This window comes from Oncorhynchus kisutch, linkage group LG5 (genome assembly GCF_002021735.2).
Source record: "Oncorhynchus kisutch isolate 150728-3 linkage group LG5, Okis_V2, whole genome shotgun sequence".
Taxonomy (NCBI): Eukaryota; Metazoa; Chordata; class Actinopteri; order Salmoniformes; family Salmonidae; genus Oncorhynchus; species Oncorhynchus kisutch.
Window position 1 is genome coordinate 75,908,335 of NC_034178.2, and position 20,819 is coordinate 75,929,153.

A 20,819-nucleotide genomic window follows, 5' to 3' on the forward strand; every position below is an offset into this window, starting at 1 on the left:
TATATGGTCGGGTTTTATTATCCAAAGCTGAAGGGTTATCCAGATTGGTTTATGTCTCGTTATCACTTGACTTACCCCCTAAAATTGTAAAGGACTTAGATTAGATTCTTTATCATTTGATTTGGAAGAACCAGCCTCACTATCTACAGAAATATAATCTCACTAATACCCAAGAACAAGGAGGTCTTGAGGTTCTAGATGTCAATACTCTAAATAATACTTTTATAATGAATTGGATTCTGAAATATATTAAGAACCAGAACAGTATTTGGAATGTCTTCCCTAAGTATTTATTTGACTCTGTTGGTGGTTTAGAATTTTTGCTTCATTGTAATTTTGATGTTGATAAAATCCCAGTAAAGTTGGCCAAATTCCATTAGCAGGCAATTTTAGCTTGGATGTTAGCGTAGCAACACCATTTTCCCCCTCAGATACTTTCTATGGAACAACAAAGATATACGATTTACGATTTATAACTGGTTTGAGAATATAATTAGTTTGGTTGGTCAGTTACTGAATGAGGATGGATATCTACTCTCATATGGGGCATTTCTTGATAAGTTTCAAATTCCAATAACCCCAAAATAATATGCAATTGTTTTTGATGCAATTCCAAGGGGTGTTGTATCTCTTTTAAATTCCTCTGTGGTTGATGTAAGTAACATAGATTTACATGAAAATATATTAATTGGAAATATTATCATCAAAGATAAATGTAGTAATAAACAGATTAGGGAATATTGTTTGTGATACTACAATTCCCTCAGCAAGATTATTTTGGTCAGATATCTATGGTGATATACAATGGGGGAATTCATGGAAAATTGCTAACAAATATTGTATCAGTAACAAAGTTTCATTTAAAATGTTACATAGAATTTATCCTGTGAAACATGTTTTGGAAAGATTCAAGCTGAATATTGAATATAAATGTGATTTCTGTGGAACGGAGAAGGAGACCATTTTGCATTTGCTTTTTGCCTGTATTTATAGTAGAATGTTTTGGATTGACATACAGAATTTTAAAAAATGTTTTAATAGAACCGGTTGTACTATTTAATCGTTTTGATATAATGATTTATTTTAGAAATTCTGACATAAAGATGTAGTATATTTAATTAAACTGTTAATAATACTAGGTAAATTTCACATTCACAAATGCAAATAGTCTAATTCAAAACCTAACTTTTTCACTTTATAAATGAGTTTAAACAATATGGCACTACTTCACTACTACTACTTTTTTAATGAATATGATTTGTTTGTTTAGGATTCCTGGCAATGTAAATAGTTTGTTTGTATGCTTGTTTGCATGTGTGACTATTCCTCTTTTTTTTGTTGATATATGGTAATAAAAATTGTTTTGCAAATGTGTTAACATTTTTTAAAAACGCCCATGATTGTAGCGCGAACTAGTGGGCTTGTGCCGCTACTGCATTTCTGGTTGGAACGTTACGTACTTACGTAGCGTAGCCACGCCGGACTACGTAGGGCTGTTTTTTTTTTTACGTGTGGGGTACATTGGTTAGCTTGCTATCGAAGAATAAAGTGACCAGTATAAAAGTTATCTAAAGGAAGCAATTTCCACCGTCGGGTTTCATGATGGCTTTGCAGGGCTCTGAGGAGATAGAGGAGCAACTCGCAGAGCCTGAAGAGGTTGGAGACGAGGATGTGAGCATCTCTCCAGCTGAAGAAATAACATTAACCGTCGGGCCTGGAGGAGAGGAGGACACGGACCCGCTTCTCCTCCCGTGGGATCGCTTCTCTGCCTGGCTACACTGTATCTGTGTCGTCGGGTTTGATCTAGAACTCGGCCAGGCGGTGGAGGTACAGTGAAATAAATACCTTTCTCTGCTTGTTGTCAATTCGTTAGATGGATAGCTAAAGCTTAGCTGGCTCACTAGCTAATGGTGTTAGTCGTAGCTAACTATATCTGGCTAATGTTCTTTAGCAAGCTATTGGAATTTTAAAGTAACGTTATATAGTTAGCATCTAGTTAGCTAGCTATCCGCGTTAACAGCTACGTTAGCTAGCCAACTGTTGTTTCTCTCTCTTGCAGGTCATCTACCCACACCATTCAAAACTATCCGAGAAGGAGGCAAGTTATGTTTTCAAAAGTAACCTCATGTATCACACTGACTGTCTTGTATTGTATTGAAACGTCACATCAAATAAACTGTCACCTTATTTTTGTTCCAGAAAACAAGTATCTGCTACCTGTCATTCCCAGACTCCAACTCAGGTAAGCTCCTTCCTTCATAGTCTCTCATGAACCAGAATCTGGTTTTATAGGGATCTGGGTTTACAGGAAACGTTGAATTTGACGATTTTCCTTTAAACCAAGGAAGCGGTCGTTCACTTGCAATTCACCAGATTAATAATGTCAATACGGTCGTTACTTAGCAAAGTACGGAGTCTCGATGAGTAACTATCGTCATAAATTCCGCCTCGGCATGTATTTACTGACAAAAAAGGTCTAAATAAAGTTTCATGCAGTTTTTATTCCCATGATTTAAAAATAGCATATTTTTTCAGAGTAAAATCCGACCATTGGAGGCAATTATTTGATTGACTTCCATATGCCACTGAGACTACTTTCTCTCCTGTTCTATTGGTTTTCAAATCAACTTTCATTGTCCAACAGCCAAAGGCACAATCCTAGTCATATTAGCATCCCATTTATTTTTTTTATTTTTTTATTTCACCTTTATTTAACCAGGTAGGCTAGTTGAGAACAAGTTCTCATTTGCAACTGCGACCTGGCCAAGATAAAGCATAGCAGTGTGAGCATACAACAGAGTTACACATGGAGTAAACAATTAACAAGTCAATAACACAGTAGAAAACAAAGGGGGGGTCTATATACAATGTGTGCAAAAGGCATGAGGAGGTAGGCAAATAATTACAATTTTGCAGATTAACACTGGAGTGATAAATGATCAGATGGTCATGTACAGGTAGAGATATTGGTGTGCAGAAGAGCAGAAAAGTAAATAAATAAAAACAGTATGGGGATGAGGTAGGTGAAAAGGGTGGGCTATTTACCAATAGACTATGTACAGCTGCAGCGATCGGTTAGCTGCTCAGATAGCTGATGTTTGAAGTTGGTGAGGGAGATAAAAGTCTCCAACTTCAGCGATTTTTGCAATTCGTTCCAGTCACAGGCAGCAGAGTACTGGAACGAAAGGCGGCCAAATGAGGTGTTGGCTTTAGGGATGATCAGTGAGATACACCTGCTGGAGCGCGTGCTACGGATGGGTGTTGCCATCGTGACCAGTGAGCTGAGATAAGGCGGAGCTTTACCTAGCATAGACTTGTAGATGACCTGGAGCCAGTGGGTCTGGCGACGAATATGTAGCGAGGGCCAGCCGACTAGAGCATACAAGTCGCAGTGGTGGGTGGTATAAGGTGCTTTAGTGACAAAACGGATGGCACTGTGATAGACTGCATCCAGTTTGCTGAGTAGAGTGTTGGAAGCCATTTTGTAGATGACATCGCCGAAGTCGAGGATCGGTAGGATAGTCAGTTTTACTAGGGTAAGCTTGGCGGCTTGAGTGAAGGAGGCTTTGTTGCGGAATAGAAAGCCGACTCTTGATTTGATTTTCGATTGGAGATGTTTGATATGAGTCTGGAAGGAGAGTTTGCAGTCTAGCCAGACACCTAGGTACTTCTAGACGTCCACATATTCTAGGTCGGAACCATCCAGGGTGGTGATGCTAGTCGGGCATGCGGGTGCAGGCAGCGACCGGTTGAAAAGCATGCATTTGGTTTTACTAGCGTTTAAGAGCAGTTGGAGGCCACGGAAGGAGTGTTGTATGGCATTGAAGCTTGTTTGGAGGTTAGATGGCACAGTGTCCAAAGACGGGCCGAAAGTATATAGAATGGTGTCGTCTGCGTAGAGGTGGATCAGGGAATCGCCCGCAGCAAGAGCAACATCATTGATATACACAGAGAAAAGAGTCGGCCCGAGAATTGAACCCTGTGGCACCCCCATAGAGACTGCCAGAGGACCGGACAGCATGCCCTCTGATTTGACACACTGAACTCTGTCTGCAAAGTAATTGGTGAACCAGGCAAGGCAGTCATCCGAAAAACCGAGGCTACTGAGTCTGCCGATAAGAATATGGTGATTGACAGAGTCGAAAGCCTTGGCAAGGTCGATGAAGACGGCTGCACAGTACTGTCTTTTATCGATGGCGGTTATGATGTCGTTTAGTACCTTGAGTGTGGCTGAGGTGCACCCATGACCGGCTCGGAAACCAGATTGCACAGCGGAGAAGGTACGGTGGGATTCGAGATGGTCAGTGATCTGTTTGTTGACTTGGCTTTCGAAGACCTTAGATAGGCAGGGCAGGATGGATATAGGTCTGTAACAGTTTGGGTCCAGGGTGTCTCCCCCTTTGAAGAGGGGGATGACTGCGGCAGCTTTCCAATCCTTGGGGATCTCAGACGAGATGAAAGAGAGGTTGAACAGGCTGGTAATAGGGGTTGCGACAATGGTGGCAGATAGTTTCAGAAATAGAGGGTCCAGATTGTCAAGCCCAGCTGATTTGTACGGGTCCAGGTTTTGCAGCTCTTTCAGAACATCTGCTATCTGGATTTGGGTAAAGGAGAACCTGGAGAGGCTTGGGCGAGGAGCTGCGGGGGGGGCGGAGCTGTTGGCAGAGGTTGAAGTAGCCAGGCGGAAGGCATGGCCAGCCGTTGAGAAATGCTTATTGAAGTTTTCGATAATCATGGATTTATCAGTGGTGACCGTGTTACCTAGCCTCAGTGCAGTGGGCAGCTGGGAGGAGGTGCTCTTGTTCTCCATGGACTTCACAGTGTCCCAGAACTTTTTGGAGTTGGAGCTACAGGATGCAAACTTCTGCCTGAAGAAGCTGGCCTTAGCTTTCCTGACTGACTGCGTGTATTGGTTCCGGACTTCCCTGAACAGTTGCATATCACGGGGACTATTCGATGCTATTGCAGTCCGCCACAGGATGTTTTTGTGCTGGTCGAGGGCAGTCAGGTCTGGGGTGAACCAAGGGCTGTATCTGTTCTTAGTTCTGCATTTTTTGAACGGAGCATGCTTATCTAAAATGGTGAGGAAGTTACTTTTAAAGAATGACCAGGCATCCTCAACTGACGGGATGAGGTCAATGTCCTTCCAGGATACCCGGGCCAGGTCGATTAGAAAGGCCTGCTCACAGAAGTGTTTTAGGGAGCGTTTGACAGTGATGAGTGGTGGTCGTTTGACTGCGGCTCCGTAGCGGATACAGGCAATGAGGCAGTGATCGCTGAGATCCTGGTTGAAGACAGCGGAGGTGTATTTGGAGGGCCAGTTGGTCAGGATGACGTCTATGAGGGTGCCCTTGTTTACAGAGTTAGGGTTGTACCTGGTGGGTTCCTTGATGATTTGTGTGAGATTGAGGGCATCTAGCTTAGATTGTAGGACTGGCGGGGTGTTAAGCATATCCCAGTTTAGGTCACCTAACAGAACAAACTCTGAAACTAGATGGGGGGCGATCAATTCACAAATGGTGTCCAGGGCACAGCTGGGAGCTGAGGGGGGTCGGTAGCAGGCGGCAACCGTGAGAGACTTGTTTCTGGAGAGAGTAATTTTCAAAATTAGTAGTTCGAACTGTTTGGGTATGGACCTGGAAAGTATGACATTACTTTGCAGGCTATCTCTGCAGTAAACTGCAACTCCTCCCCCTTTGGCAGTTCTATCTTGACGGAAGATGTTATAGTTGGGTATGGAAATCTCTGAATTTTTGGTGGCCTTCCTGAGCCAGGATTCAGACACAGCAAGGACATCAGGGTTAGCAGAGTGTGCTAAAGCAGTGAGTAAGACAAACTTAGGGAGGAGGCTTCTGATGTTGACATGCATGAAACCAAGGCTTTTTCGAACACAGAAGTCAACAAATGAGGGTGCCTGGGGACATGCAGGGCCTGGGTTTACCTCCACATCACCTGCGGAACAGAGAAGGAGTAGTATGAGGGTGCGGCTAAAGGCTATCAAAACTGGTCGCCTAGAGCGTTGGGGACAGAGAATAAGAGGAGCAGGTTTCTGGGCATGGTAGAATATATTCAGGGCATAATGCGCAGACAGGGGTATGGTGGGGTGCGGGTACAGCGGAGGTAAGCCCAGGCACTGGGTGATGATGAGAGAGGTTGTATCTCTGGACATGCTGGTAGTAATGGGTGAGGTCACCGCATGTGTGGGAGGTGGGACAAAGGAGTTATCAGGGGTATGAAGAGTGGAACTAGGGGCTCCATTGTGAACTAAAACAATGATAACTAACCTGAACAACAGTATACAAGGCATATTGACATTTGAGAGAGACATACAGCGAGGCATACAGTAATCACAGGTGTTGAATTGGGAAAGCTAGCTAAAACAGTAGGTGAGACAACAGCTAATCAGCTAGCACAACAACAGCAGGTAAAATGGCGTAGACTAGGCAACGGGGCCAACAGATAAAACAAACAAGCAGAATGGAGTACCGTGATTTATGGACAGTCCAGCGTGCATCAGCTATGTAGCCAAGAGATCAGTGTCCAGGGGGCAGCGGTGGATGGGGCAGGGAAGCTGGACTGGCGAGTGTTATCCAGGTAAAAAAAAAAAACGAACAATGACTAAATAGCTTGTAGCTAGTTAGCTGGTTAGCTTCTGGAGGTTCTTGAGTGTGTTCTAAAAATAAAAATAAATAATAGCGATTCCGTATCACATTGGGTGAGGCAGGTTTCCGGAAGGTAGAAACAAATTAAAAGTCAAAAGAGATAGAAAGTAAATATGGGTCCGGTGAGCGTTTGGGACGCGGCGATTCAGGCGGTTAGCAGGCCTGTGCTAACAAGCTAACAGTTTGTAGGCCCGGGCTAGACAAGGTAGCAGTTAGCGGACCGGAGCTGGACAAGCTAGCAGTTAGCAGGCCGAATTAGCAAGCAGGGAGATAGCGAGGGCTAGAGAGTTAGCCTTTGGGGGACGGCGCGATGGGGTGAGTCTGTTTATTCCTCTTCATGCGGTGACATCGATAGACCGGTCGTGGGCCCGGGTATTGTAGCTCAGGAGTATGCTACGGTGGTAGCGCAGGCCGGGCTAGCTTCAAGCTAAGTGGGTGGAAACGCTAGCCAGGGGTAATCATCCGGGTTTAGCTAGATAGCTAGTTGTGAAGATCCAGCTGAAAAATCCAGCTGAAAAATGTTCCGTTTGCGGTGGGAATCCGGGGATGAAAAATAAATAGGTCCGTTATGCTCTGGTTAGAGTCGCGTTGTTCGAACTGGCGAGAGCTTTCCGAACTACAGGTTAGCTGATGACCGGTTAGCTGAAGACCGCTAGCATAGCTGGTGGTTATCTGGCTAGCTTCAGTTGAGGGGTTCCGAAGTAAATATAAATACTTTAGGAAAAATAGCTACATTGGGTGAGGTGGGTAGCAGGAGAGTATTTGGAAGCTTAGGTTTAGCAAAATGTTTTTAAAGGGATAGCTATGTAAAAAAACGAAAAATAAACGAAATATACAGGGACACGACAGGACGACTTACTGCTACGCCATCTTGGAACCACAAGTTGATGATGATCCTAGTCATATTAGCATCCCGTGCTAGTTGATGATGATCCTAGTCATATTAGCATCCCGTGCTAGTTGATGATGATCCTAGTCATATTAGCATCCCGTGCTAGTTGATGATGATCCTAGTCATATTAGCATCCCGTGCTAGTTGATGATGATCCTAGTCATATTAGCATCCCGTGCTAGTTGATGATGATCCTAGTCATATTAGCATCCCGTGCTAGTTGATGGTGATCCTAGTCATATTAGCATCCCGTGCTCGTTGATGGTGATCCTAGTCATATTAGCATCCCGTGCTCGTTGATGATGATCCTAGTCCTATTAGCATCCCGTGCTAGTTGACGATGATCCTAGGCCTATTAGCATCCCGTGCTAGTTGACGATGATCCTAGTCATATTAGCATCCCGTGCTAGTTGATGATCCTAGTCCTATTAGCATCCCGTGCTAGTTGACGATGATCCCAGTCCTATTAGCATCCCGTACTAGTTGACGATGATCCTAGTCATATTATCATCCCGTGCTAGTTGATGATGATCCTAGTCATATTAGCATCCCGTGCTAGTTGATGAGGATCCTAGTCCTATTATCATCCCGTGCTAGTTGATGAGGATCCTAGTCCTATTAGCATCCCGTGCTAGTTGATGAGGATCCTAGTCCTATTAGCATCCCGTGCTAGTTGATGAGGATCCTAGTCATATCATCCCGTGCTAGTTGATGAGGATCCTAGTCCTATTACATCCTGTGCTAGTTGATGAGGATCCTAGTCCTATTAGCATCCCGTGCTAGTTGATGAGGATCCTAGTCCTATTAGCATCCCGTGCTAGTTGATGAGGATCCTAGTCATATTAGCATCCCGTGCTAGTTGATGATGATCCTAGTCATATTAGCATCCCGTGCTAGTTGATGAGGATCCTAGTCCTATTAGCATCCTGTGCTAGTTGATGAGGATCCTAGTCATATTATCATCAAATCAAATCAAATCAAATTTATTTATATAGCCCTTCGTACATCAGCTGATATCTCAAAGTGCTGTACAGAAACCCAGCCTAAAACCCCAAACAGCAAGCAATGCAGGTGGAGAAGCACGTGCTAGTTGATGAGGATCCTAGTCCTATTAGCATCCCGTGCTAGTTGATGAGGATCCTAGTCCTATTAGCATCCCGTGCTAGTTGATGAGGATCCTAGTCATATTATCATCCCGTGCTAGTTGATGATGATCCTAGTCATATTAGCATCCCGTGCTAGTTGATGAGGATCCTAGTCCTATTACATCCTGTGCTAGTTGATGAGGATCCTAGTCCTATTAGCATCCCGTGCTAGTTGAGGATCCTAGTCCTATTAGCATCCCGTGCTAGTTGATGAGGATCCTAGTCATATTAGCATCCCGTGCTAGTTGATGATGATCCTAGTCATATTAGCATCCCGTGCTAGTTGATGAGGATCCTAGTCCTATTAGCATCCTGTGCTAGTTGATGAGGATCCTAGTCCTATTAGCATCCCGTGCTAGTTGATGAGGATCCTAGTCCTATTAGCATCCCGTGCTAGTTGATGAGGATCCTAGTCATATTAGCACCCCGTGCTAGTTGATGATGATCCTAGTCATATTAGCATCCCGTGCTAGTTGATGAGGATCCTAGTCCTATTAGCATCCCGTGCTAGTTGATGAGGATCCTAGTCCTATTAGCATCCCGTGCTAGTTGATGAGGATCCTAGTCCTATTAGCATCCCGTGCTAGTTGATGAGGATCCTAGTCATATTAGCATCCCGTGCTAGTTGATGAGGATCCTAGTCCTATTAGCATCCCGTGCTAGTTGATGAGGATCCTAGTCCTATTAGCATCCCGTGCTAGTTGATGAGGATCCTAGTCCTATTAGCATCCCGTGCTAGTTGATGAGGATCCTAGTCATATTAGCATCCCGTGCTAGTTGATGAGGATCCTAGTCATATTAGCATCCCGTGCTAGTTGATGATTATCCTAGTCATATTATCATCCCGTGCTAGTTGATGAGGGTCCTAGTCATATTAGCATCCCGTGCTAGTTGATGAGGATCCTAGTCATATTACCAGGATCCTAGTCATATTACCATCCCGTGCTAGTTGATGAGGATCCTAGTCCTATTAGCATCCCGTGCTAGTTGATGATGATCCTAGTCATATTAGCATCCCGTGCTAGTTGATGAGGGTCCTAGTCATATTAGCATCCCGTGCTAGTTGATGAGGGTCCTAGTCCTATTAGCATCCCGTGCTAGTTGATGAGGATCCTAGTCCTATTAGCATCCCGTGCTAGTTGATGAGGATCCTAGTCCTATTAGCATCCCGTGCTAGTTGATGAGGATCCTAGTCATATTAGCATCCCGTGCTAGTTGATGAGGATCCTAGTCCTATTAGCATCCCGTGCTAGTTGATGAGGATCCTAGTCCTATTAGCATCCCGTGCTAGTTGATGAGGATCCTAGTCCTATTAGCATCCCGTGCTAGTTGATGAGGATCCTAGTCATATTAGCATCCCGTGCTAGTTGATGAGGATCCTAGTCATATTAGCATCCCGTGCTAGTTGATGATTATCCTAGTCATATTATCATCCCGTGCTAGTTGATGAGGGTCCTAGTCATATTAGCATCCCGTGCTAGTTGATGAGGATCCTAGTCATATTACCAGGATCCTAGTCATATTACCATCCCGTGCTAGTTGATGATGATCCTAGTCCTATTAGCATCCCGTGCTAGTTGATGATGATCCTAGTCATATTAGCATCCCGTGCTAGTTGATGAGGGTCCTAGTCATATTAGCATCCCGTGCTAGTTGATGAGGGTCCTAGTCCTATTAGCATCCCGTGCTAGTTGATGAGGATCCTAGTCCTATTAGCATCCCGTCCTAGTTGATGAGGATCCTAGTCCTATTAGCATCCCGTGCTAGTTGATGAGGATCCTAGTCCTATTAGCATCCCGTGCTAGTTGATGAGGATCCTAGTCCTATTAGCATCCCGTGCTAGTTGATGAGGATCCTAGTCCTATTAGCATCCCGTGCTAGTTGATGAGGATCCTAGTCCTATTAGCATCCCGTGCTAGTTGATGATGATCCTAGTCCTATTAGCATCCCGTGCTAGTTGATGATGATCCTAGTCCTATTAGCATCCCGTGCTAGTTGATGATGATCCTAGCCAAATTTCTAACTGTTATTTTCACCGCTTTTGGCAACAGTATTTTCCCGATAATTGCATTATGGCTTACTGCCTTGTGCACATTGCTGCGCTTAAAATGTTTTAAACTAAACATTCTGAGCTGTTGCGTCAGCCTCATTGCTTTGTAAGGTGTTTGTGTTGCCTAGGCCTACTGGTTGTATGAATTTGTGATTTATTGTCCCAAAGTCTGTTTGGAATAGGCCATTTTTCTTCTTGACAAACTGCCCAATAAAATTAGATAAATGTTTCTACTGTGAGGGTTAGTAGATTCACACTGTGATTTTGTTATTTGTCTTGTTGGCTGAGGAAAGGTAACTGTGACAGTTATTGTAACATCTTCAAGGTGGGCATTGTAATTTGGTAAGAAGGGAAGCGTAATGTTGCAGCCTCAACTTGCATGTTCTGTTAATATGAATTACCATAATCTAAATATGATTTGTGTCATTCTGAGCACCGTGGGTGGACACTCTAATCAGGTTACACACCCAATGCATATGGGTCCGGTACATTTCTTAAATACTGCAGGTTAAATGTACGGCGCCACATTTTCCTGAAACCCTGTATCACGCCCATGTTAGACACGCCCCCGACACCCTGTATCACGCCCATGTTAGACACGCCCCCGACACCCTGTATCACGCCCATGTTAGACACGCCCCCGACACCCTGTATCACGCCCATGTTAGACACGCCCCCGACACCCTGTATCACGCCCATGTTAGACACGCCCCCGACACCCTGTATCACGCCCATGTTAGACACGCCCCCGACACATGTTAGACACGCCCCTGAAACGCTGCTCCAGACATGGAGTCAGTCATTTACTCCACAGCTGATTGGGTGTCAGGCAACAGCTGAGTTTATATAAAGCTGTTATTTTCTCTGGACTATCCTACTTTTCTAAGTAGTAAGTACACACTTACAGTACTAGTCAAAAGTTTGGACACACCTACTCATTCAAGAGTTTATTTATTTTGACTAATTTCTACATCGTAGAATAATAGTGAAGACATCAACTATGAAATGACACCATATGGAATCATGTAGTAACCAAAAAAAGTGTTCAACAAATCAAAATATATTTATATTCTTCAAAGTAGCCACCCTCTGCCTTAATGACAGCTTTTATTTGTGTGTGTGTGTGGGGTGTAGAGTCCAGTGTGTGTGTGGGGTGTAGAGTCCAGTGTGTGTGTAGAGTCCCGTGTGTGTGTGTGTGTGTGGGTAGAGTCCTGTGTGGGTAGAGTCCAGTGTGTGTGTGTGTGTGGGGTGTAGAGTCCAGTGTGGGGTGTAGAGTCCAGTGTGTGTGGGGGGGGGGGTAGAGTCCTGTGTGTGTGGGTAGAGTCCTGTGTGTGTGGGTAGAGTCCTGTGCGTGTGGGTAGAGTCCAGTGTGTGTGTGTGTGTGGGGTGTAGAGTCCAGTGTGTGTGTGTGTGGGTAGAGTCCTCTGTGTGTGTGTGTGTGGGGTGTAGAGTCCAGTGTGTGTGTGTGGGTGGGGGGGGGGGTAGAGTCCTGTGTGTGTGCGGGGTGTAGAGTCCAGTGTGTGTGTGTGTAGAGTCCAGTGTGTGTGGGTAGAGTCCAGTGTGTGTGGGTAGAGTCCTTTGTGTGTGTGTGTGTGTGTGTGTGGGTAGAGACCTGTGTGTGTGGGTAGAGTCCTGTGTGGGTAGAGTCCAGTGTGTGTGTGTAGGGGGTAGAGTCCAGTGTGTGTGTGGGGTGTAGAGTCCTGTGTGTGTGTGTGTGTGTTGGTAGAGTCCAGTGTGTGTGTGGGTAGAGTCCTGTGTGTGTGTGTGTGGGTAGAGTCCAGTGTAGGTAGAGTCCAGTGTGGGTGTGTAGGGGGTAGAGTCCAGTGTGGGTGTGTAGGGGGTAGAGTCCAGTGTGGGTGTGTAGGGGGTAGAGTCCAGTGTGTGTGTGGGGTGTAGAGTCCAGTGTGTGTGTGGGGGGTGTAGAGTCCAGTGTGTGTGTGGGGGGGTGTAGAGTCCAGTGTGTGTGTGTGTGTGTGTGTGGGGTGTAGAGTCCAGTGTGTGTGTGTGTGGGGTGTAGAGTCCAGTGTGTGTGGGGTGTAGAGTCCAGTGTGTGTGGGGTGTAGAGTCCAGTGTGTGTGGGGTGTAGAGTCCAGTGTGTGTGGGGTGTAGAGTCCAGTGTGTGTGTGGGTAGAGTCCAGTGTGTGTGTGGGTAGAGTCCAGTGTGTGTGTGTGTGGGGTGTAGAGTCCAGTGTGTGTGTGTGGGGTGTAGAGTCCAGTGTGTGTGTGTGGGGTGTGGGGTGTAGAGTCCAGTGTGTGTGGGGTGTAGAGTCCAGTGTGTGTGGGGTGTAGAGTCCAGTGTGTGTGGGGTGTAGAGTCCAGTGTGTGTGTGGGTAGAGTCCAGTGTGTGTGTGTGTGGGGTGTAGAGTCCAGTGTGTGTGTGTGTGTGGGGTGTAGAGTCCAGTGTGTGTGTGTGTGGGCTGTAGAGTCCAGTGTGTGTGTGGGTAGAGTCCAGTGTGTGTGTGTGTGGGGTGTAGAGTCCAGTGTGTGTGTGTGTGTGGGGTGTAGAGTCCAGTGTGTGTGTGTGTGTGTGGGGTGTAGAGTCCAGTGTGTGTGTGTGTGGGGTGTAGAGTCCAGTGTGTGTGTGTGTGTGTGTGGGTAGAGTCCTGTGTGTGTGTGGGTAGAGTCCAGTGTGGGTAGAGTCCAGTGTGTGTGTGTGGGGTGTAGAGTCCAGTGTGTGTGTGTGTGTGTGTGGGGTGTAGAGTCCAGTGTGTGTGTGTGTGGGGTGTAGAGTCCAGTGTGTGTGTGTGTGGGGTGTAGAGTCCAGTGTGTGTGGGGTGTAGAGTCCAGTGTGGGTAGAGTCCAGTGTGTGTGTGGGTAGAGTCCTGTGTGTGTGTGTGTGTGGGTAGAGTCCTGTGTGTGTGTGTGTGTGGGTAGAGTCCTGTGTGTGTGTGTGGGTAGAGTCCTGTGTGTGTGTGGGTAGAGTCCAGTGTGTGTGTGTGGGGGGGTAGAGTCCAGTGTGTGTGTGTGTGTGTGTGGGGGGGTAGGGGGTAGAGTCCAGTGTGTGTGGGTGTGGGTAGAGTCCAGTGTGTGTGTGTGGGGGGTAGGGGGTAGAGTCCAGTGTGTGGGCATAATGTCAGGGCAACATAAAACGGTTGTCAATCCAAATGGTCTGGGTTTGATAGGTTCACCAGTCTTATGGCTTGGAGGTCGGGAGCCATGTTGGTAAGGAACCTTTAGACGTTGTGTTTTTACTTACATTTAGTTTTGTAATTCACTACAACAAACAGACAAAAAAAATTGTGTTTAGGGAAAATGTGATTTTTAGATTTGCTGTGAGCCACACATTGTTTTTTTCCCCGCGGGCCGCGATGTTCTGTCTAATAACGACTGGGACTATGCAACACATTGTTTTTTTCCCCGCGGGCCGCGATGTTCTGTCTAATAACGACTGGGACTATGCAACACATTGTTTTTTTCCCCGCGGGCCGCGATGTTCTGTCTAATAACGACTGGGACTATGCAACACATTGTTTTTTTCCCCACGGGCCGCGATGTTCTGTCTAATAACGACTGGGACTATGCAACACATTGTTTTTTTCCCCGCGGGCCGCGATGTTCTGTCTAATAACGACTGGGACTATGCAACACATAGTTTTTTTCCCCGCGGGCCGCGATGTTCTGTCTAATAACGACTGGGACTATGCAACACATTGTTTTTCTCCCCGCGGGCCGCGATGTTCTGTCTAATAACGACTGGGACTATGCAACACATTGTTTTTTTCCCCGCGGGCCGCGATGTTCTGTCTAATAACGACTGGGACTATGCAACACATTGTTTTTTTCCCCGCGGGCCGCGATGTTCTGTCTAATAACGACTGGGACTATGCAACACATTTTTTTTTCCCCGCGGGCCGCGATGTTCTGTCTAATAACGACTGGGACTATGCAACACTTTTTTTTTACCATCAGATCAAATTATTTACCTAGCCTGACTCATTGAAACAACAATGTGACACATAGCACAAATATATAATTGTTTTAGGGACATTAGTCATACTTGGATGAAGTCCAAGAGGCCCAAAGTTAGTTTTGTATTGGATATTCCCTTTTTTGAACCGACTCTTTTGCCTTCACATACGCTGCTGTTACTGTTATCTATCTATGCTGTTGCCTAGTCACTAGCCCTACTTATATATACAGTGCCTTGCGAAAGTATTCGGCCCCCTTGAACTTTGCGACCTTTTGCCACATTTCAGGCTTCAAACATAAAGATATAAAACTGTATTTTTTTGTGAAGAATCAACAAGTGGGACACAATCATGAAGTGGAACGACATTTATTGGATATTTCAAACCTTTTTAACAAATCAAAAACTGAAAAATTGGGCGTGCAAAATTATTCAGCCCCTTTACTTTCAGTGCAGAAAACTCTCTCCAGAAGTTCAGTGAGGATCTCTGAATGATCCAATGTTGACCTAAATGACTAATGATAAATACAATCCACCTGTGTGTAATCAAGTCTCCGTATAAATGCACCTGCACTGTGATAGTCTCAGAGGTCCGTTAAAAGCGCAGAGAGCATCATGAAGAACAAGGAACACACCAGGCAGGTCCGAGATACTGTTGTGAAGAAGTTTAAAGCCGGATTTGGATACAAAAAGATTTCCCAAGCTTTAAACATCCCAAGGAGCACTGTGCAAGCGATAATATTGAAATGGAAGGAGTATCAGACCACTGCAAATCTACCAAGACCTGGCCGTCCCTCTAAACTTTCAGCTCATACAAGGAGAAGACTGATCAGAGATGCAGCCAAGAGGCCCATGATCACTCTGGATGAACTGCAGAGATCTACAGCTGAGGTGGGAGACTCTGTCCATAGGACAACAATCAGTCGTATATTGCACAAATCTGTCCTTTATGGAAGAGTGGCAAGAAGAAAGCCATTTCTTAAAGATATCCATAAAAAGTGTTGTTTAAAGTTTGCCACAAGCCACCTGGGAGACACACCAAACATGTGGAAGAAGGTGCTCTGGTCAGATGAAACCAAAATGGAACTTTTTGGCAACAATGCAAAACCTTATGTTTGGCGTAAAAGCAACACAGCTCATCACCCTGAACACACCATCCCCACTGTCAAACATGGTGGTGGCAGCATCATGGTTTGGGCCTGCTTTTCTTCAGCAGGGACAGGGAAGATGGTTAAAATTGATGGGAAGATGGATGGAGCCAAATACAGGACCATTCTGGAAGAAAACCTGATGGAGTCTGCAAAAGACCTGAGACTGGGACGGAGATTTGTCTTCCAACAAGACAATGATCCAAAACATAAAGCAAAATCTACAATGGAATGGTTCAAAAATAAACATATCCAGGTGTTAGAATGGCCAAGTCAAAGTCCAGACCTGAATCCAATCGAGAATCTGTGGAAAGAACTGAAAACTGCTGTTCACAAATGCTCTCCATCCAACCTCACTGAGCTCGAGCTGTTTTGCAAGGAGGAATGGGAAAAAATGTCAGTCTCTCGATGTGCAAAACTGATAGAGACATACCCCAAGCGACTTACAGCTGTAATCGCAGCAAAAGGTGGCGCTACAAAGTATTAACTTAAGGGGGCTGAATAATTTTGCACGCCCAATTCTTCAGTTTTTGATTTGTTAAAAATGTTTGAAATATCCAATAAATGTCGTTCCACTTCATGATTGTGTCCCACTTGTTGTTGATTCTTCACAAAAAAATAGTTTTATATCTTTATGTTTGAAGCCTGAAATGTGGCAAAAGGTCGCAAAGTTCAAGGGGGCCGAATACTTTCGCAAGGCACTGTACATATCTATATACTGGTACGCTGTGTGTACACAGCCATGATATTCCAATGGATTTATTCCTCCTGTTATCTTTCTTTTTCTCTCTATGTTGTTGGGAAGGGCCTGTAAGTAAGCATGTCACTGGTAGTTTACACTGGATAATTCTCACTGAACTGTAAAAAAAAAACACTTTCTGAAGTGAATTTACAGATATGATTCAGAGCTTCAGATGTATACTTAGCTATTTCCTTTTTTCCGTTTTTAAATTATTTTTGTTGTTGTACATTACCCCTTTTTGTCACCACTTTTTGATCTTGTTTCATTGCTGGAACTTTCCAATGGGCTCAGGAGAGGCTGAGGTGGTGTCATGCATCCTCTGAAACATGACCCGCCTAACCACGCTCCTCAACACCCGCCAACTTAACCCGGAAGCCGGGTTCACCAATGTGTCGGAGGAAACACTGTTCAACCGACGACCGGGGTATGCACGCAGGCACCCGGCCCGCCAAAAACAGTCGCTAGAGCGCGATGAGCTAAGTTAAGCCCCACCGGCAAAACCCTCCCCCGGCCAAACCCTCCCCTAACGACGCTGGGCCAATTGTGAACTGTCCTATGGGACTCCCGGCCACAGCCGGATCTGGGAATGAGCACAGGTCTGTAGTAACGCTACAGTAAGGAGACCAGGTCTGTAGTAACGCTACAGTAAGGAGACTAGGTCTGTAGTAACGCTACAGTAAGGAGACCAGGTCTGTAGTAACGCTTCTAGCACTGCGACGCGGTGCCTTAGACCGCTGCACCTCTCAGAAGGCCATATAGTTAACCTGTCTAGGACTGATGACACTCATAGGACTTCATGTTACACAATACATGTATGTTTTGTTCGGTAAAGTTCAAATTTATATCCAAAAATCTTACTTTACATTGGCATGTTACGTTCAGTAGTTCCAAAACATGCAGTGATATTGCAGAGCCACCTCAATTCACAGAAATACTCATAATAAATGTTGATGAAAATACAACTATTATACATGGAACTTTAGATCCACTTCTCCTTAATGCAACCGCTGTGTCAGATTTCAAAAAAGCTTTACGGAAAAAGCACACCATGCAACAATCTGAGTACAGCGCTCAGACAATAAAACAGCCCAAAAATTCTGCCATGTTGTGGAGTCAACAGAAGTCAGAAATGGCATTATAAATATTACAACCGCTGTGTCAGATTCCAAATAAACAAACTTTACGGAAAAAGCATAATCCGAGAACGGCGCTGAGAGCGCAAACCAGCCAGAGGAATATCCGCCATGTTGGGTCGTCAACATTATTCATAAATAGCATTATAACTATTCATTTACCTTTTTGATCTTCATCAGAATGCACTCCCAGGAATCGCAGTTCCACAATAAATGCTTGTTTTGTTCGATAATGTCTATAATTTATGTCCATTTATGTCCAATAGCTTCTTTTGTTAGGGCGTTTGGTAAACAAATCCAAAAGCGCGATCTGGTCCATTCGGACGAAACGTTCAAAAAGTTATATTACAGATCGAAGAAACTTGTCAAACTAAGTATAGAATCAATCTTTAGGATGTTTTTATCATAAAAGTTCAATAATGTTCCAACCAGAGAATTCCATTGTCTGTAGAAAAGCAATGGCAAAAAGAGCTACCTCTCAAGTGAAAGCGCGTGGCTGAGAATGAGGCTGACCAATTAGTCAAACAGCTCCCATCCGGCCCCCCTTCACATGAGCAGCCTGAAACAACGTTCTAAAGACGGTTGACATCTAGTGGAAGCCTTAGGAAGTGCAACATAACCCATACCTCACTGTGTTTTCGATAGGGGCTGAGTTCAAAAACTACAAAACTCAGATTTCCCACTTCCTGTTTGGATTTTTTCTCAGGTTTTTGCCTGCCATATGAGCTCTGTTATACTCACAGACATCATTTTAACAGTTTTACAAACTTCTGAGTGTTTTCTATCCAATACTAATAATAATATGCATATATTAGCATCTGGGACAGAGTAGGAGGCAGTTCACTCTGGGCACGCTATTCATCCAAAAGTGAAAATGCTGCTCCCTATCCCAAGATAACTACTTTAAAGTTATCATGTTTTTTCGATCAGATATTATTAATTTTACCAATATTTTCACAAAAGTCTAATTACTGTTTTTGTAGTCGAACTGTTATAAACAAATCAATATGTGTAATGTTTTTTTTAAACATTGTTCCCTTAATGAAAAGGCTTAACACTGGAAGAAAAATATATTTCAAACAAATTATACAAATATTATACATTTTAATCAGCAACTGGGCCTGAGTTGCAGGCAGTTTATTCTGGGCATCCAAATGTGAAAATGCTGCCCCCTATCCTGAATTACTGACTCAGTGTCTGGAGCAGCATTTCAGAGGCGTGTCTAATATGGGTGGTCAAGGGCAGTCAGGTCTGGAGTGAACAATTTCGGCAGATAATTTTTAGAAAGAGACGGTCCAGATTGTCTAGCCCAGCTGATTTTGTAGCTCTTTCAGAACATTGGCCATCTGGATTTGGGTGAAGGAGAAATGGGGAGGCTTGGGCGAGTTGCTGTGGGGAATGCAGTGCTGTTGACCGGGGTAGGGGTAGCCAGGTGGAAAGCATGACCAGCTGTAGAAAAATGCTTATTGAAATTCTCAATTATTGTGGATTTATCTGTGGTGACAGTGTTTCTTAGCCTCAGTGCAGTGGGCAGCTGGGAGGAGGTGCTCTTATTCTCTATGGACTTTAGTGTCCCAAAACTTTTTGGAGTTTGTGCTACAGGATGCAAATTTCTGTTTTGAAAAAGCTAGCCTTTGGAAAGCAAACTTCCTGTGTTTATCTGTTCCTAACTTCCCTGAAAAGTTGCATATCGCAGGGGCTATTTGATGCTAATGCAGTACACCACAGGATGTTTTTGTGCTGGTCGAGGGCAGTCAGGTCTGGAGTGAACAAAGGGCTATATCTGTTCCTGGTGAGGAAGGCATAAAAAAATAACCAGGCATCCTCTACTGACAGAATGAGGTCAATATCCTTCCAGGATACCCGGGCCAGGTCAATTAGAAAGGCCTGCTCACTGAAGTGTTTTAGGGAGCGTTTGACAGTGATGAGGGTTAGTCGTTTGACCGCAGACCCATTACGGACGCAGGCAATGAGGCAGTGATCTCTGAGATCCTGGTTGAAAACAGCAGAGGTGTATTTGGAGGGCAGGTTGGTTAGGATGATATCTATGAGGGTGCCTCTGCTTACTGATTTGGGGTTGTACTTGGTAAATTCTTTGATAATTTGTGTGAGATTGAGGGCATCAAGCTTAGTTTGTAGGATGGCCGGGGTGTTAAGCATGTCCCAGTTTAGGTCACCAAGCAGCACGAGCTCTGAAGATAGATGGGGGGGCAATCAATTCACATATGGTGTCCAGGGCACAGCTGGGGGCAGAAGGTGGTCTATAGCGAGCGGTGGATCGTAAGACAGAGCTCTGCAGGCTATCTCTGCAGTAGATTGCAACTCCGCCCCCTTTGGCAGAGTTGTAGGGTAAGGGAGGTGTTTTTAGTATATGAACTAAACTCTGAAGGCATATAAGAAAATAAATTAACATAATTTAAGCTCATCTGACTACTTCTCTTGCATCATGAGTTAATAAAGATTATATTTAAAAAAACGGATTCAAGGTTTTACAGGATCTTGGAAAAGTATTATGGTAATGAGACCCATGTCCACAGAAGGTTTTTGTATTTAATAAATATTATAGTTTAATGTATACTTAAACTAGTATACAATTTATGGACAAACTACAGCAACATATATTTTATTCAAATAAGTTAAATTTAAACATTTTTAAAACATTATCCTAGTATTTAATCCGAATGCATTTCGGTAATGAGTTTTTGGAGTAACAAATGTCAAGAAATTCATGCGCAAATGTAAAATGTATTTAAAAAGACACTTTCCCAAAACCTAGACATCTTGGTCGATTTTTGCCGATACGTCATTGTTTTGTAACTTAATTTGCTACAGACATTTAAACTGGTTTCATGAGAATCACCTTAACCATGTGACTAATACAATTCGATTTTTCTTTTTGACACCTGTATTAGTCTGTAGGGCAATTCCACAGTAACTCAGATTTTAGGCCAGAAATGTATGCCAAACAAATACCATTTGATTTCTAAGTTTTTAACAAACCATACAACAACCATTACAACTCATACCATTTACACCGAACATTTTACTGAAACATAATGATGGATCTGACTGTTCTCTTTATAGAGATTCATCCTGAATAGGTACACAAAGGTAGAATTATACAATATCCACCTTTTACA

The 20,819-nt window shown here is 44.2% G+C and overlaps 1 protein-coding gene across 1 annotated transcript in view; it reads left to right on the forward strand.

Annotated features, from left to right (window-relative positions):
• The first annotated feature begins 1,496 nt into the window (after positions 1–1,496).
• dennd6a (DENN/MADD domain containing 6A) overlaps positions 1,497–20,819 on the forward strand; it is a 57,097-nt gene continuing 37,774 nt past the window's right edge. The window contains exons 1-3 of the mRNA XM_031825855.1: positions 1,497–1,827; positions 2,060–2,098; positions 2,200–2,242. Coding sequence (XP_031681715.1) covers positions 1,600–1,827; positions 2,060–2,098; positions 2,200–2,242 — 310 coding nt within the window. The 5' untranslated portion in view covers positions 1,497–1,599. The remainder of the gene's footprint in view (positions 1,828–2,059; positions 2,099–2,199; positions 2,243–20,819) is intronic.